The 19,091-nt window shown below is 39.6% G+C and overlaps 1 protein-coding gene across 1 annotated transcript in view; it reads left to right on the top strand.

Annotated features, from left to right (window-relative positions):
* DNAH6 (dynein axonemal heavy chain 6) overlaps positions 1-19,091 on the top strand; it is a 232,916-nt gene that overhangs the window by 79,117 nt on the left and 134,708 nt on the right. The window contains exons 23-29 of the mRNA XM_040993368.1: positions 736-955; positions 2,097-2,261; positions 2,341-2,454; positions 5,559-5,684; positions 5,769-5,924; positions 6,229-6,390; positions 16,118-16,255. Coding sequence (XP_040849302.1) covers positions 736-955; positions 2,097-2,261; positions 2,341-2,454; positions 5,559-5,684; positions 5,769-5,924; positions 6,229-6,390; positions 16,118-16,255 — 1,081 coding nt within the window. The remainder of the gene's footprint in view (positions 1-735; positions 956-2,096; positions 2,262-2,340; positions 2,455-5,558; positions 5,685-5,768; positions 5,925-6,228; positions 6,391-16,117; positions 16,256-19,091) is intronic.

The raw sequence follows: 19,091 nt of genomic DNA, 5'->3' as shown, positions 1-19,091 counted from the left end.
ATGCAAATAGAAATAATTACAGACCAAAAAAAAGCAAACAAAAAAGCAAAAAAGCTACTGCTTCTTGGGAATATGAACAAAGGCTGTATACACTAATCATATCCCAAAGAGTCACTATTGTATTTGTAGGTTACATTTTTTATACTCTGTGTATTGATTATCACAAATTAGGGAAAATATATAATATTTACTTGTGGGGGACTGGCTTATTTCATTAAGCATAATGCTTTCCAGTTGTGCCCATTTAATTCCAAAAGACAAACTTTCATTTCTCTTTATGGTTGAGTAGTATCCCGTAGTGTATAGGTACCACATTTTCTATATCCAGTCATCTATTGGTGGGCAGCTGGGTTGGTTCCACTTCTTAGCTATTATGAGTTGAGCTGCTATAAACATGAAAGTACATATAATTCTGTCGTATGCTGACTTCATTTTGCTTTGATAAATTCCTGGAATGGGATGGCTGGGTCATATGGTAGATATATTTTCAGATATCTGAGACGTCTCCATTCTGCCTTCCAAAATATCCGTATTTTATTATTAAGTATTAGTTCTAGGCTTTGAGATGCATTATCACTAATATTTAAAACATTGCTATTTAGAGATATGTGGCCACTCCCCATGAATCTGGGATTCATATATCAGGAAGTCCAGGAAATGGGTGGATGGGGAATGAAAGTGGTTGAAGAATTTTTTCAGATTGAAGTTTTAATTTAAGAATTTTCTTTACTATAGGTTTTACTTCTTATCAAATGATGAACTTCTGGAGATTTTGGCCCAGACACGAAATCCGCAAGCTGTGCAGCCACACTTAAGGAAATGCTTCGACTCCATTTCCAAGCTGGAATTTGCTCTCATGCCTCCCACGGAAGGGAAGATTCCTGGTATGGAAGGAGAACCAGAAAAAATTTATACTAATGATATTTTAGCGATGCTGTCACCAGAGGGAGAAAGGGTGAGGTGCTTTTTTTTTTCGATGATTCTTTATAAATTTTGTTACGCTTCTGGGGCTGGAGATGGAGGTATCTGATTTTCACTCTGTTAGCTTGTTGTTGAAATACACTGGATAACCAAGATAAAAGTTCAAAGAGCTCAAAGTCTAATGGAGACTTAGTCAAAGGATTAAAAATTACCATAGTAAATTCCATAGCAGAGACACCAAGCTCTGTTTTCTGGAAAGAAAAGTGGAGAAAATTGGAGCTGTATATAATTCAACTTTCCACAAGAAAAACAATAGTGAACTAGTGAAGAGCTCCAGTTCTACTGCCAGGCTACTTGGATTCAAATCCCACCCTTTACACTCATCAATGAAATGGGAACTAGTGCAGGTACCTGATGAATGGGAAGATGGCACTTGGTGGGTGTTACCATATCAGTTACTGAGAGCAGTACCCAATGGGCACTACGTAAGTGTTAATTACTGGCAGGAGCAACTCTGGAGCCCTGTGCAGCTTCTAACATATGGTAGGTGAATGCATTAGAAGGGTGAAAAAAGCTGGGCTTAGAAGGATAAAAGCACTCCAGGAAGAGGACATACACAGGGAAATGCCAAGGAGTTGGATGTAGTTAGAGCAGAGTTGTGTATCTAAGGGAGTAACAGGAACCCATGAACATTTTATCTGGCCTGAATTGATCTGCTTGAAGAAAAATTTAATCATTGCTAGTTGCAGAAGAGAAAGGGGTGGGGGCGAGGCACTATGGATAGGATCATGGGAAAACATAAATTTTAAATTAGGGTAGACCAACAGATGCAAGAGACCAAAGTAAGTAGGATATACAGGTGGCCAGAAATCTGAAAAATAAAAGGACCAAGAAGCATTTGTTGGGTTTTCAGAGAAGAGACATGAGTAATGTCAATGAGATAAGATTTCAGAGTATTGAGGGCAAAAATTGAATGTCAGGAAGTAGAAAAAATAAAATAAGCGATGAAGAAATAGAAGTATCAACTACACTTGCATGGGGTTGCCTCAAGGGGGAGCATTAAAATTAAGCAATAAATAATGATGTGGTCAAACTTCAGCATATACAAGCTCAGCAGTTATACAATTCATGAGACTCACATCAGCCATTTTCTTGTTGCTCTGATAACCTTCTAGGTAGGTCTGGGCAAAGGTCTGAAAGCCCGAGGCAATGTGGAAGAATGGCTTGGTAAGGTAGAAGAAGCCATGTTCACGTCTCTGCGTCGTTTGTGCAAAGCTGCCATCGCCGACTATCAGAGCAAACCGAGGACAGAGTGGGTGACTGCTGGCCATCCCTCTCAAGTAACTAGCACCTGGTAACTTTGTGAATTCTTCTTGGGTGAAATGCCATCACACAATTAACAGAGATGTTTTCTTGCAGGTTATCCTAACCATTTCTCAAATCATGTGGTGCCGTGATTTGACTGAGTGTCTGGACAGGGAAGACATCAATTGTGTGGAGGCCCTGGAAGCTTTTGAAAAAGTGAATTTTGAGGTGAGCTCTTTGGCAGGAGGACATTGCACCTGTGAAGGGATCTCCAAAATATTTATGGGAAATTCACATTGTGAGAAAAATCTACATGTGGATTTCAAAAAAGTATCGTGATCTCAGTGATGTGATTTCCTTCAGAAATGCTCATGCCCTGACATGACTCACAAAGCTCAAAGAGGCTCACTACATATATTCTTGTTCCATTTCCTAGGGACTTGACCCTGATGTTTGTGTGATATACATTTCAACACAATACAAATAACAGGGAAGATTGAAAAAACAGTGCTATAAGTATTTGAAAGGCTTATGGAGAAATGGAATTTAACAACCTCTCATGAAAGTTTACCTAATGTGGAGAAATCTCAGGATTGGGTGCCATTTCTAGGCCTGGAATGTTTTTCTGCAAGATTGTCAAAACATCAGTCAAACTATCAGCAAAACAATAAATACTGGAGTGAATATAAATACTGTTCATTGAATGAATGAATACTATCGTATTAAAGACTTACAGTCACAGTTGTGAAATGTTGTTTTATAGCTAAGCATAACTGCCCTCTTAAAATTTTAAGTGCAGAATAGTTTTATCAACAATGGGCACAGTGCTACATAGCATATCTCTAAAGCTGATGCATCTTGTGTAATCTAAACTTTATATACCTTGAACAAATTCCCATTTTGCCTTGTGCCCAGCCCCTGGCAGCTATCATTCTGCTCTCTTCCTGTGGATTTGTAGGTATAGGGATTCCTCTTTCCCCACTCCCTTTTCTCCTCTCCTCTTTTCTCCTCCTGCCATTTCCCCACATATTATCATACTAGTATCGTCTTTAGTACAGAAGTTACTCAAATGCATCATGGCATTATAGGTATAGGCAGAGATAGAAAGTCTACTATCATACTATCCAGGTATATTTAACTGTTTCAACTACTCCTTTTATTCAGGAGTAGAGATGTGTACCATACTATATCTTCACTTTCCAGTATGCTAGTCTATCCATTACAGATCATCTATCAAAATGTATGTATATATTTGTTTACATATAAGCCAGTCACAAAAGAACAACTATTGTATGTTTTCTCTGATATAAGACAATCTTCATGCAAAAATACAAAATAAACATATATAGGCTTTCCTCTTTCTAAAGGTGAACAATATCCTGTTGTCTACATATACCACGTTTTCCTTATCCATTCATCCACTGACGGATGTTGAGGTTGTTTCCACATTCTGACTCTCATGGATAGTGTGCAATGAAAATGGGGGAGAAGATGTGTCTCCTTGAGATACTGGCTTCAATTCTTTTGGATATGCTCAGTAGAAAAACGAAAGCAATATTGTAGAGCAGTTCCACTTTTGATGTTTTGATGAACTACCATACGTTTTTCACAGTGGCTGAACCATTTTGTATTCCTATCACCACAGAACAAGAGTTTCCTTTTGTCTACATCTGTAACAACACTCTTCTATTATTATTCTTTATAGTCTCCCTCCTTACAGGTATGAGGTTTCATCATACTATGGTTTTGACTTGCATTTCTCTTATTAGTGATGTTGGGAATCTTTTCATGTAACTGTTGCCATTCTTTGGAGAAATGTGTATCCAAGTCCTTCCTCTATCTTTTAAATTGGATTATTGGGTTTTTGTTCTTGAGTTGTAAGAGAAATTAGACCCTTATCTTACCATATGCACAAAAAAATCAATTCAAAATTTCTTAAGGGTTTAAACATACATTCAGGCATTTAAACATGCTTTCCATTAGAAAACATAGAGGATAATAATCCTGGCATTGGCCTTGGCATGGATTTCTTAGGCATAACACCAAAAGCATAAGCAACAAAATCAATAGCAACAACAACAAAAGGTGGGATTGCATCAAGCAATCTTGCACTACTCCTGCACAATAAACAACCACTAGAGTAGAAGGCAAACCTAGGGAATGAGGCAATACATTCACACTAGGTATCTGCTGAAGATACAGGCCTAATCTTCAAATACAATTCTCTTTACAAGCAATATTGAATTTTTAAAGATTCGCTTATAAAATGAACAAGAAGGAAACACGTTCTTAAAATGGAAGAAAACACTCTGACAAAGAGTCCTCTGTGGAATTTCATCTCCAGCATGCCAGAAAAAGGAAAGATATCCCAAGGAAAGTTCCATGAACCTCTCTTTGGAGGTGGTCCCTGATTGGGATCAGCCTAAGCAACAACTCAGGGCTGTAGTGCAAGGCTCTCAGAGGCAATGCTCATCTTTGAACAAGACTAAAGTATGCCTTAATTCATTTGGGGGAATTATTTTATTTAGTTAATGACAAAGAATGAGACAAAGAAAAAGTAAGTTCTATGTGCTGGCTTGCTCCCCTAACATGGCCATAAAGTTTGTAGTTGGGCCAGGATGAATCCAAGAGCCCACAGCTCCACTCGGGTATCTCATCAGGCCTAAGTAATTGGACCTCCTTCTGCTGCCTTTCCAGGTATATTAATGGGGTGCTGGATCAGAAATAGTGTAGTTGGAATTGGAATGGCACTCCAATATGGGATCCTCATGTTACAAGATTTAATCTGATGCTCCACAACCCATCTTCAAATTTAAGCATTCAGATGAAAACCACAGCTAAATGTGATCCAAAAATGTTTTCATTTTTTTGTCATTGACTTAGTTAAACATACTCATGTTTTATGATTATCAGTGAGAAAACTAGCCCAGAAAGTGAGAAGTATCACCTTTAAACACATATAACTTTCCAAGGAGGCAATCTTCTCTACAGACTTCCTGACATGGTGACTAAGAGCCTGGGGTTTCCTCCTAGCTAATGTCTATCACAGTCTCATTTTCACCACTTCGTAGTGTATGACTACCAAAGATTGACTTATCCTCTCTGCCCTTCAGTTTGCTCAAAAGTAAAATGCCAGCGGAAATAATACAAACTTTATAGAAATGTTATGGGAGTGAAATTTCCCATACAATATCATCCTACTTGGTCATAGAATTATACATTTTTAAAATTAGATGGTTTTAGCAAATGGCTACGTTAAATGTAACAGTAAAAAAAATAAGTATGCAAGCTGATGCTGATAATTCACTATGAATTTTGTTTTAAATTTGTAGAGATTAAATGCTCTGGCTGCATTAGTCCGAGGCAGTCTTCCTAAATTACACAGAAACATCATAACTGCACTGATTACTATTGATGTACATGCAAGGGATATAGTCACCGAACTGGTTCAAGCCAAGGTAAATGCTTCATTTAAGTACAGTCATGTCTTCTTCCTTAGATAAAGATATCTGATATGTGTAACCTTTCTATTTCCCATGTAGGTAGACACGATTGAATCCTTTGACTGGCAGAGACAACTGCGTTACTATTGGGATGTAGATCTGGATAACTGTGTGGCTAGAATGGCACTCTCCCAGTATACTTATGGCTATGAATATTTGGGTGCATGCCCAAGATTGGTTATCACACCCCTCACAGTAAGTAGCTGATCACCCCCGTTCATATAGATGTAAGACTGCTTTTTTTTCTTCTTCTCAAAATAGTATTTAAAAATATCATCTAACCTTAATTCTTGAAAGGATTTACTCTGGATCCAGCTTTGTGGAACAAACATTTGCATTACATTATTTGCATATATGCATGGATCTCTGAGTTTACTTCAAACGCTGTGAAAATTTCTCATGGGAAATAGTGGTCTTCCTCCTACTGAAGGGAAAGGACTTATGAATGTATGATTGGAGTCAGCTCCCTTGAATAATAACAATTTATTGATTTCTTCAGGATCGCTGCTATCTTTGCCTCATGGGGGCTTTGCAGCTAGACCTGGGGGGCGCCCCGGCTGGTCCTGCAGGCACTGGGAAAACAGAGACGACCAAAGACCTCGCCAAAGCTCTTGCTATCCAGTGTGTGGTCTTTAACTGCTCCGATGGTTTGGACTACAAGGTAGAGTGCCAGCGTCTTTCATGTGTCTTTTCTCTGCTTCAAGACAGCATAACAAAATGAGGAGAAAATGGGGTGGTGGAGAGAAAAGTCAAAGCAGGGCAAACAATACTTAAAGTAGAATAAAAGGAAAAACAAGGAAGACTCCAATATACAGTGGTCTGGATAGTCCAGGTAAGAATCAAGAGCAAGAAGCATTTGCTAGGTGGTGGTGGGGAAGAAGATCTTTGCCTACTACTGATGAGAAAGAGCTGAAATGAAATGTAAAATAAGGAGGGGAGAGAATTCTGAGGTGTGGGGAGGGGTGAGCAATTTAAATTGCACACTGAAAATAGAATGTGCAGGAGGTTGAAAGTTAAGGTTTTTCAGTGTAGCAATTTTCAAGCTTGTTAGTTGTGGAACGCTTTTATACTCATAAATCATTGAGAACTCCAAAGAGCTTCTATCTGTATGGGTTATATCCATTGACTCTTAGTATGTCAGAGAGTAAAATCAACATATTTATATAGTTGTTTATTTTGATATCATGATAAATCTATTACACATAAGATATCAATTTTGTCTGAAAAATGGCTCCCAATTTTTTAAAAAAAAAAGTTGTATTATTTCATATTTTTGAGTTCCTAATGTTTGCCATAATAGAAAACAACCAGATTCTTATATTTACTCCCTCATTCCTTCTGTTAAGATTCCTTCTGTTCATGAAGCATTTATAGAAAATCTAGACTCACATGGCTATTACACTCTGAACAGAAGAAACATTTTTAAGAACCTTTTGGGTTAATTGTCAATATTATTGTTTTGAAACTATACCAAAACTTGATAAATGATACTTTCTTAAAGGTTATTTATGATATGTCAAAATCTGAAAACATTTCGATAACCTTTTCATACTCTGCATATCCCTGAGATAATAAGAAAGATATAAAACACTTTAGAATATTACTGACTACTTTGATCTCACCCTTGGAAAGCATCTCCATTACACCAGATATTTATAGGGATCCCTGTTGGTGGGGAACTCTTCTGATGATTGCTGTTAAAGCTGCAAAGGCACGCATTTATTGTAGTATCTGTATGTATCAGCTTTGGACACTGTCTGCTAACTCATTAAATAGATGAGAATTTTATAAGATACAACCTTCCTCCCTTCTGTTCTGATTATTCATGTACCATGTCAAGATTTATGAAATTTCCTTGTTATTTTGTAAGTTCCAGCCCTTGTAGCCATTTGTGGAGTGAACCAACAGAGGGAAAATCATTCTGTCTTTCCTTCTCTCTATTCTTTGTATCTCATTTTTGTTTGGTTGATTTTTTGCTTTTTTTCTTATATTTCTATTTTGTTGGAATACTTCCGTGCAATAGTTTCTCATTCAACTTTATGGATATCCAGAATTGTCTTCATTTAATTATTACAGATAGTTGATAATTTGATAGTGGTAGAATTATAGGTTTAAAATAATTTCTTTCTTTAACTTAAAGGTCTTGCTTAATTGTCTCAGTTTAGTATCCATTTTGTTAATGATAGAACATGAACACTTAATACCTTTTAGGGTATTAGTGACACATTTCATCCTCTCTGACATTTTATAGGACATTTTCCTTTTGGTTCTTGATCTTCTGACATTTGCCAGAATGAGTCTGAAAGAGATAGTTGTCTTTGTTCATTTTGTTTGGCATTTGTTGGACTGTTGTAACTGAAAATATGTATCTTCTCATTAATGGTGAAGCTTTTATTACAGCTTTTTTACATTTCCACTCTCTGTGCCTCGACTTCCTGCACCTGTTCTCCTCTCTCCCTAAATACTCTCCCATTTTATTTTGTTAATTTTGTGGTCATACTGTTAAACATATCAAAACTCTTATCTTTGAAGCAACAATTAGAAATAAATAAACTCATTAAAAAGACGCTGGGATTGTGATACTGCATAGATTCCAAAGAAGAGTTAAACAGCATGACTGGAATAGAGTCAGGGACCTCCTTGGCCCCAGGGACTGTAGTGCTTTCTCTGTATACAGCCTGACAAGCGAATAGTTCCCATTTCAGATTTTAGACCCAGGATTCCAGCTGGCAGAATAGGTTCCAGTGATCACCCCTTGGCCACAATAGCAGTGTGGCTATTGAGAGCCAGGTGTGATGGGAAGTTACCAAAGCAGGGGATGTGGAAACCTAAGCTTGGTAAGTCAAAGGAGATTATCTCTTCTTTTTTGTGTCACTGTTGTGTCTGTTAGTGATGATGTTCCCTGTGGCCCACAGCAGACTCCCTTCCCAGTGATTCTCTTACCTGCTCCTTCTGATTGCTGTGATCCTCACAAGAAAGAAGAGGGCCTTGAACAGGTGGGGGTGGAACTGAAGATCCTCACTTGGATGAACATCCTTGCCAGTCCCCACTCCGCTCAGTTCTCTTGTCCTAAGCTTTCCCTAGGGAATTGTTCACCTTCAGAACTCTCCTAACCTACATACAGGAAATAAAGTTCCCAAACCCTGGGTGCAGGTTTTGCAGACACGGTGCTGGGCATGTTGTTTCGGTTACGTATGGAAGCATATTACCTTGCATAGATAGAGGCAAGATTTGGAGCAGTTGTTTGCTGACAAGTGGTCACCACTAGGTAATTGTAGCAAAAAAAAAATTCCGACATGTCTTTTGATCCAAATCAGATGTTTTCTTCCCTTTAAATATTACTAAAAATTTATACATATAATAAATATATATGATTATATAGAGATTGCCACATAGATATACATACATACAAATAACTACATACATATAATTACATTACTCCATCTCCAGGTGTATATATGCATAGTTACTCTGTCCTGGGCTCCAAGCCATGTCCATCTTCATGTTGACTCGGTAAGGACGAAGCTTCTCCAGAGTGATCACGTCTCCCCTGAGCCTGTGTAACAGGTGCCAGTGCTCCACATTCTTACCCAGGCTTCCAGCCAGGCTCATCAGTTGTTTTCAAGGTGAACAGCATAGAATGATCTCTCATTGTATTCCCCGGATTACTAGGGAGCAAGCATACTATCTTATGCATCTTTCCAAATGTTCATAATCATTAGGTGTTTCATTTCTGTGAAATATCTGTTCTGTTTTTTTCCTATTTTCTCTTAGCTTGTTTGGCTTTTCCAAGTGACTTATAGTTCTTTTTTTTTTTTAATTTGCTATTAATACACATCTTCTCAGAAATTGTCTCATTATTCTGTCCTCTTGAAAAGGGACATTGATAGCCTAGTGACTTGAATACTTGACAGCTCAGTGACAGCAAGTACTTCTAGTACTTAAATGGTGGTTTTAAATACCATTCCCTACCATGAGTAACCAGAGCTTGCTCTGAGTCTGAGGTTGACAATGGATAAAATTAATCTGCAATATCTTGTCCTATCTAAAACAACAAAATACCTGTAAATTATCATGATTATATACATAATAATCAGAGCCTTATTGAAAGGGGCACCCATTGAACAAAACATGAAACATGGGATAATAGTAACAATTGGAGTAGATCAAAATACACTAAATGTTTTAAAGCCATTAATATGTGAAAAATGTATTTTTTTCTAGAGCACAACTTATTTTAAAATAAATGAAAAACATTAAGCATTTGTCCTGCCTTTCCTGTAAAATATTTATTTCAGGGGGGCGTATAGATAACAAAGGAATTAAGGAAAACTATTTAGAATCATAATTAACAATTGAAGGTATAATAACATTAGAAATTACTCTGTTGCAGCCTCTCAAAAAATAATATCTATTAGTGACCATTATTGCTAAAATCACTGGAAATTTTATAACGGATGAATCAGGCCAATAATCTATTGACCAATCATAACTTCTCCTAAAGTGATGTGACAAGAAAACTTAAATTTTCTGTTGTGATAATCCATGAATTATTACTGCTCAAAACAATGTAAACTTCAGCCTGCTGAGTCTCATTAAGTCTGCTGATCAATTACCAGTTTCCAAAAAGAGTATGAGATGTAGAAACATTTTAACTCCTCCAAAATACACAGTTAAATAAAGAATAACAGGAAATTCCATATGAAAGATAAACTATAGACCTTCAAACAATAAATTACACAAAAGGGGGATGATGCAGAGAATTGTTATAAGTTTTTAAAGATTTAAGAGACAGTAACCATATGCAAAGTTTGGACCTTGTTTTTATCCATTCCAAACAGAGTATAAAAGGACAGTTCAGGTACCATGGAGGAAAATTAAAAATTGATTGGTCTTAGATAACATGAAGGAATTACTGATTTTTTTGTTTGAGTATGCAGGGTGGTTTGGCTTTAAACAATTTTCAGGTTCTCACATACAGAGCATTTATGACAAAATAGTACCGTGTCTGAGATACAATTGTTAACTTGAATGACATATATTTTCATTCACCTCTATTGTATGTTTAAAATATTCCAAAAATAAAAAATTTTTGAAATTAGGAAGCACCACAAGATAAAATCATAGAATTAACTCCAAACATTTTTTTTTCTGATGATCAATTGGTATAGTCTCTGAAAAACAAACAAAAAAGTAAAATCTCCCAACTGCTCTTAGCTGAGAACAGACCCCCTTAAAGAGGCTATCTTATCCATTTGGACTCAGTTTCACAGACCACCACATCAGACCAGGTCAGTGAGTAACCATTATGGAGAGAAACAAAAAAATAGCAACAAAAATCACACCCTAATGAGAACACAAAGAGCTAAATGACCAACCATCTCCCTCTCCTGGAGTGCTGTGTCTTTACCAAAGTCAGCTTCTGGGGGCTCTGGTCCCTCTCTCTACTGGATAAACATTTTATGATGGTCATCATGGAATCCTCCTTGTTGTCTACCAGCACCTAATTGGGAGCGCTGGGAGTTGAACCGTGTCCCCTAAGATGATTCCAATCCTAACACCTGATACCTGTGAATGCTACCTGATTTAGAAGCAGAGTCTTGCTCTGCAACATTGTCCATGCCTACAATGTCAGGAAACACTTCAATAACAGCATGATGGATTTCTGACTGTTCCTGAAGGAACTCCCACTGTAATATTAGAGGGGAAGTCCACAGGGGAGGAGGAGCAGGAACTTGGGGGAGAGGGACAGGAAGTCCTAGAACCTATGGAACTGTCAAAAATAACTGAATAAACAAACAAACAAATAAATAGAGTCCTGAAGTTTCTCAGATGTAATCTCATTCCAATGAGGTCACAATGGAACTGGATGGGTACTGATGTCCTATAAAAAAGGAAATGGAAATATAGACACACAGAGAGAAGGTTGTGTTAGAGACACATGAGAGACAGAGACTGGTATGATGCCTTGCAGGACAACGAATGCCAAGGGCTGCTGTGACCACTAGAAGCTGCCTAGAGGCGAGGAAAACTGCCCCCCTGGAGCCTTTAGATAGAGCATGACTGCTGAAACCTTGGTTTCAGACTTCCAGCCTATAGAGTTGTGGGGAGAATAAATCCGTTGTTTTAAGTCACTGAGACTACTTACGATTTACAGTCATTTCTGACGGCAGCCTTAGAAAACTGGTACACAAAACCCTTCTTCATTGGAGTTTCCCATCTTCCTGCCTTCCCAATGCCCTGACACTGAAGCAGGGTGTGGTTCCCTCAACATCCCGGTACTTCCCCATGGTGTGTGGTCTCCCTTGTTGGAGCTAACACTGGATCTGATTGTATTCGACTGCAAGTGTGGTCCTGGTTATCTGCAACCTGTAGGCATTGACCTCTCCTTCACTTTTGTTGAAAGCAAAGATTTGGAAACTACCTGACTCGTAAAAGTGTTTGTTACCCAGTCAGTCATTAGAAGCATTCCTTTCTTCAAGATCAATATTTGGAATTGCTCCTGGTAGAGAATTCTTATAATTTTATGTTGCCTCAGCCTCCATGTTGAACACAAGTTTAACTTTCTCACGCCCAGAGTAGGGCTCAGTCACCTTTAACAAATGCTTTGGTTCTCCAGCGCACCCAAATGCTGAAGCCGCTAGCCAGAGACAAAAAATCTCCACCCTCACCAACATATGGGGCTCCCCACTTTCCCAGTACCTTTGAATGGACCGTTCAGATAGTTGAACATCACCTTTGAATGGCCCATACCCTCTATTCTTATATATTCTGCTGCTTGTCACATGCTCTCTCTTTCTCTTTACCTGACTCTTCATGTCTGCCTAACATGACCCATAGATGGAAGACTGCCTTCCAAACTGATTGGTCCCTCTTTGCCCAGGACCTTTCAATTTAAAAACCTTGACCTTGTCTCCTCTTTTCATAACGTACCAAGTTTTACCTTCCATGTGAAAAATCAGTTGCCACCCTAGACCAAATTTCCCCAGGGCACTAAAAAGAATGAAAGGCCAGGCTCCCAGCACTGCAGCAATGGTCAGCCAGGTGTCAAACTGAACATGTGTCAGGCAAAAACTGAGGGCCATCTGCAAGTAGAAACAAGTGAAGGACTTTCCTAGTTAGCCACCCACCAGGTAAGAGACATCCTGCTAAAGGCACGCTGTGGACATCCACATCCCACTCCCCTTCCTTTAACATTAGGGTAAGGATGCTGACTAGTCTAGTACTAGAGTTTAATCAAAATGTTCCCTTGTTTGATATCCTGGAGGCTTTTGCATTCTCGGGCAAAGCATCATTGAGGGTTTTTATTTGTGTATTTTTTTTAATTGAGAGCTTGGCTACTAGTAACATCCGCTGAGCCTCTATGCATGTGACCTGGCGAACACAGGTAAGGGAATGATTTCAAACAGCCACTTCCCACCTCAGCCAGGAACAAGTCAAGCTACACAATCCAAAGTGGGAGAGAGGATGTAGTATGTGGAGCGCAAACAAAAATAATCGGCATGACCTCAGGCCTGTTCTCCAGGAGATGATCTCAGCAAAAAGACCCATATCAAAGACAAACATCTGGAAGATTTTCTTTCTTTCTCTTTTAAAACCTGTTCCTTTACAAGAACCCCTTCAGGTGTCTTCATTTGCCTTAAATATAAAGACCGCCACTGTATAATAAGGAAAGAATACAGCAGTTTTGTAATTTGGAAGAGAAGTTTCATCTTTAATTCCATCCATTCTATTGCTCAGGGCAGCCATTTCATTTTATTTATCTTAGTTATATTAATTTAATTTCTGAGGACTGTTTCTCATCTCTGATGAATTCCTCTTTTAGAGCCTCTTATTAGCTACAGGAATGCAATTTCCTGCCCAATATCTAAGGATTCTATTGGATTTTTTGTTTTAATCCTCTTCTGTTGTCTAAATTATCCCCCTTTTCTCCAAGGTTGTTCATTCATTTCATTCTTCTAATTCCTTCTCTTTCTTAATGTTGACTTTTCCCAAATATCTGTTGATCTTTTTGTCCCTAAGTATGAAGAGAAGACTAAGGGGATTAGCGTGGACTGCTTGTTTTCCCAAAATGCCCCCTTTCTTCAATGAAAGAACAATTGTGAGCTCTGTGGGAGTGAGTAGAGACATGCAGAAAGTGGGCTTTCTCATAGGGTGTGAGTAGAGAGAAATCAGGAAGTTGGAAAGACCTATTAAATACCAAGTAATAAAAACTTCCCCTCAAAGCAGTATCGTTCAGTGGGGTTCATTCCATTTTTTAATCTTGGTGATTAAACTGAAGGTCTGCAATCATGTACTCCTTTCTTTGTCTTTGCTTGCTTCATCTTCCAAGTTTACAGTCTTCTCCCAATATCTCCTAGGATCTCCCCTAAGGCAGCTATCCTCTTTTCTTTACAAGGTATTCCTTGGACAGCAGCCTGCTGGGAAAAACTCAGCTCTAAAATCTGCCTGGTGTCCTTTGGGTTAGGAGGAATGTCCCACAGATCTAATCCTGCTAGGTACTGATCCCTGAGGCCAATGGCTGCTTCCCTTCTATATACTGCTGTTGGTGCTGGAGTTTCTTAGAGAACCTGCTGAGGGACCATTCTTTCCTCCCTCTGCTTTGGAACTGAAATGTTCCCTTGTCATTTACATAGTCCGTTCCCATGTACTCCATGTTTTCAGTTTTTCTAAAACTTCCTTCTTGCAGCTGGTTTCTTTTCCATTATGTCATCACCAAGCAGCAACAGGTGTAGCTGTGAGCACAGGGATAGTCTGACAAACCTATGTGCTAGTCTGTGATTCATGGGAAATGGAGGAAGGAAATCTAGCAGTATATGCTCCGTTGACCAACTTGAAACAGAAAACTATTGGGTCTGCTTTTAAAGGTGTTCATTCACATTATATTGCAGTAGTGTTATAAATGCAGTATTAGATTTTGTAACTACAGCGTAATACACTAGGCAACTAACTTCATAGAGAGAAAAGGTTTATTTAGCACACAACCTTGGAGGTTTCAGTCCAACATCAGTTGGTTTCATTGGCCTCTGGTCAAGTGGCAAATGGCAAAGTTCAGAGGCAGTGTACAGCGTCACACTGCAAAAGAAAAGGAGCAAGCACAGCTGTCTGTGTCCACGTGGTCTTACAGAACCATTAAGACAATCCTAGCAGCTCCACCCCAACAGCTCAGCCAATTTAATAACTTCCCCAGACCCCACTTCTAACACCATCATTGAGTTTCCACCACCCTTTAGGGACTATTAATATCACACTTTAGGAATTAAATTCCTAAATTTGTGAGGACAAATATTCAAATCATAGCAAATGTTTAACCAACAACTCAAGTCACAGTATTCATGCTCATTTTCCTTCATCTTTACGATTCTGTTATAAAAGAAATTAAAAATCATAGTTTAACTTATGTCCCACAGCCTTCTGCCTGGCAGTTCTTGTGAGCTGTGTACTCGCATGCCTCTAAGGCCAATAAAGCATCCATTAGCAACATTTTTCAATTGAAAATTACTAAGTTCTTTAATTTGTCTCTTCAATGTGTTAGACTCTCGAGAAACTTACCTATTTGCAAAAGCAAGTAGAATTTATATTTAAAAAATAAAAGAGGCCCACCACTGTAGCCTAGCAGCTAAAGTCCTTATCTTGCACAAACCAGGATCCCATATGGGCGCCAGTTCTAATTCCAGCAGCCCTGTTTCCCCTCCAGCTCCCTGAATGTGGCCTGGGAAAGCAGTGGAGGACAGCCCAAAACTTTGGAACCCTGCAAGCACGTGGGAGACCTGGAGGAGGCTCCAGCTCCTGACTTTGGATCGGCTCAGCTCAGGCTGATGTGGCCACTTGGGAAGTGAATCAGCAGACAGAAGATCTTCCTCTCTGTCTCTCCTCCTCTATATATATCTGACATTGCAATAAAAAAATTTTTAAAACTTTATAAAGAATAAAAGATAAATTAGATTGTAATTTAAATTAAAAGCAATAAGAGAAAAGCAAAAATACGTTGCCTGTAGAAAAGTGCTTGCTTTCCATACAGCCCAGATATCACGTAAAACTGTTTTAATTGCAGATGCCACCTTTTTAGTTGATCCACTTTTTAATTGACAGCTAATAATGGTACATCATTAGGGATACCTTTATACCTTGTATCAAAATCAACTCAGAATATTGAGTTTATTCATCATCTCTAACATTTATGATTTTTTTGTGATGAAAACATTCAGAATCTTCTTTTCCAGCTATCTTGGCTCATCCTACAGGACATTGCTCCTTGTAATCTCCCTTCTATGTAACAGCACGCCAGAGCTAGTCCTTCTTGTCTGGCTGTGACTTTGCAGTTGCTCATTTCTCTTTTGTTGGGTCGAACTCTGCAATGCAAAGCTGAATGGTTGGTTTTATTTCAGATGATGGGACGTTTCTTCAGCGGCTTGGCACAGTCAGGTGCTTGGTGCTGCTTCGATGAGTTTAACCGGATTGACATAGAAGTTTTGTCTGTCATTGCACAGCAGCTCATCACCATCAGGAACGCCAAAGCAGCTAAGGTGAGGTGTCAGAGTGGCATGCTGTCAACTTGCAATGAGCTCAGGATGCATTGCCAGGGAGGAAAGATATTGCTCACTTTACCCTGTTCAGTTCCAATTTCCAGTGGTCCTGGTGAGTATCACAGCAACAAGCCTTCCTGGGGTTACTTAGTCCCTTATCCAGGCAAGACACAGAAAACAGCATCGTGCTGTGCTAGAGGCTGGGGACACAGAGACGTTAGCCTCTGTCCCTACCCTCAAAGGACTCTGCTCTTCTTGCTACGCACCACACACAATGTCACTGTGCCCTCTGCCTCCTGCTGTCCTCCTCACCTTTCTTATTTTTGCTTTGACTTTTGGACATTTACTCTCAACTATATCAACTGCCTCATCTGGACTCCACAGCTTTCAGTGTGATTTGCAGGCTTAACCTAGTGCTGGAGGGAAAAAATGGAAGAGTGCTTGGAAGTCTCAGGGTGACTGGACCCCCCAGAACCCACTGGACTGGAAAAGTAACAAGGGGTTGCAGTCAGACGAAGATCCTGATGTGACCTTATTGTTTAACATTTGTTTTTGTCCCACATGAGCATATTCCTGGCAAAGAGGTTTTCTATTCAAAAGCTGATGGCAGTTGATGTTAGCAAAAGTCATCAGAACAGAGAGACAAAAGACAGACCTCAACTGGTCAGAACCTCTGCTTTATTTAACCAGGAGGCTGTGCAGCAAAGAGAATGCAGGAGCGCACGGCAGGCTGTGAGCAGGGGTTTGTATTTGTGGGATTTTTCAGTTGAGGGAGCATAAGAGAGCAACTTTTCATCCAGGCTGGTTGGGCAAGCAAGGGTGGCTGGAGAATTATCTGCTGAGAAGGCAAGCAAGACCAGTCCTCCAAGAAGTTTAGGTGCTGGTTAAATGAGGATATCTCCTGGGAAAGGGGGCTTGGTCAGTTGCATCATGGAAGCACTGGACAGCCTGTTGGAGATACCATTCAGGATAAGAGGTGCTGGTGTTCTGCAAGACAGGGGCATAAGATATGCCCAGCAAGTCTAACAGCTAGGATTGGAATCAGGTCTCCTCATCACTTGCATTCACCTTCTGATATGTGTTCATTGAAGAATAACCCTGGAGATTGAATTGTATAAACTAGAACTGCATAAAGCCTCTTGAGGATCCCCCACTACTCCCTTGGCCCCTTTTGGAGGAGGAGTTCCAAATCTCCAATGTCCATCAATAATGTTTCATCCTGGCATAATAAAGGGACACTAGAAATTCATCTGTAGTTCTACACACATGCAGGGCCGTTCTCATCGGAAGATACCCTGACAAAGAATGTTCCACAGTTTCATCATATCCTCTAAAAAAAAAGAGGGAGGGAGGGAGGGAAGGAAGGAATGAGAGAGAAAAAGAGAAAGGAAGAAGAAAAGAAAGAAAAAGAAAGAAAGAGAAAGAAAGCTACAGAACAAGTAATCATAAAGTCATTAATTGGACTTCAACAAGCTGTTAAATTTACAAGTTATTACAGTACATGCTTTACACGTATTATGTCTTTGCGCCAAACTTTTGTAAAGTGTATGGCACTTTCCTCTGAGTGAAAAGGATTCAAAAAATTTTGTAGACACCACAGAGCACATTTGAATTAATGTGATCTAAAGTTTGGTCTCCTTCAACTGTACTACTTCCTGCCTCCCACGGCCTTTGGAAAGGCCTATATTAAATGCAAGGACAGGGCCTCCAGATACAACCTAATTTGTAGGACATTAGCATCTTGCTGAGCAAATAGCTCAAAGTAAAGCAAGGGAAATGGGGATCAGAGCCTGCAGAGGTCAGAGATGGGATGGAAGCATGACCAGTTAGAGGGCAGCCAGAAGAGCGGAACAGAAATTAACCAACCTCAGCCTTGATTTGCTGGGGGCTGGATGAGATAGTTGGAGTAACATACATCCCCTGTAGTGGACAAATAGATGAAGGCACAGACACAGAGAGGTTTGGAAAGCCATTGAGTAGCTGCAGGGCTGGCTTCCATTTGCCCTGCCTAGCAGTCTGTCTTCCAGGCTGTGGTGCATGGTCCCAGTTGCATCCTGGTCCTCCCCTGTATTCCTAATATCTATTAGTGGCACCTCTGTGCCAGAACTCAATGAGAAACTGAGAATTCACTTTGGAGTTGTCCTCTTACTACCAATCCCAGAATCCAAACTTGGTCAGGCCCCCAGGGAAACTGTGCTTTCTCTGTGGAATATTAGCCAGAGGACTCTTTGGTTTTCCCTGAAGATGCACTCTTCTTTCTTACTCCTCTGGCTTTGGCTGGAGTGGTGGCTGCTGCTCATCCACCTGAGATGCCCTTTTCATTCCTCAGATCTCAAGCAGGCCACCCACTGCCCCTTTAGTATTTATTCGTAACTCTTCCCCCCATAGCATCTGTGCTGAATGGTCACTGTTTCCATGTCTGACTGCACAGAGCAAGCCTGGAAGCTTCTCAGGACCAGCTCTGTGGCTCCACACCTAATTCAGCATCCCCTCACCCTCGACTCCCACAACAAGTGCTCCACAAATGTTTAGTGTGGAATAAAGTGAAGGGGTGATAGCAAAGAGGGTGATAGTGGACACTCAACCACCTCAAAACTAAAACTAAGTTAGATTTTTTTTAAAACACTAGAAAGTACAAGTCGAGATAATGTTGCCAATAAATCTAAGTTGAATTGTGGAGGCTTAACAAAAGATGTTGAGCTCCAGATTTTAAGCCAGGAAGGAAGTGACACGTTGAGTAAGACAGAACAAGGGAAATGGATTAGAAACCACTGACCCCAGAAGAGATTGGAAGTGGAAAACAGAACTGGGAAAGAAATGTCCTCTCTTGTCCCAC

This window comes from Ochotona curzoniae, unplaced genomic scaffold (genome assembly GCF_017591425.1).
Source record: "Ochotona curzoniae isolate NIBS_2020 unplaced genomic scaffold, NIBS_Ocur_1.0 contig_883, whole genome shotgun sequence".
Taxonomy (NCBI): Eukaryota; Metazoa; Chordata; class Mammalia; order Lagomorpha; family Ochotonidae; genus Ochotona; species Ochotona curzoniae.
The sequence above is the reverse complement of the archived record's forward strand: the minus strand, read 5'-3'. Positions and strand labels throughout refer to the sequence as shown.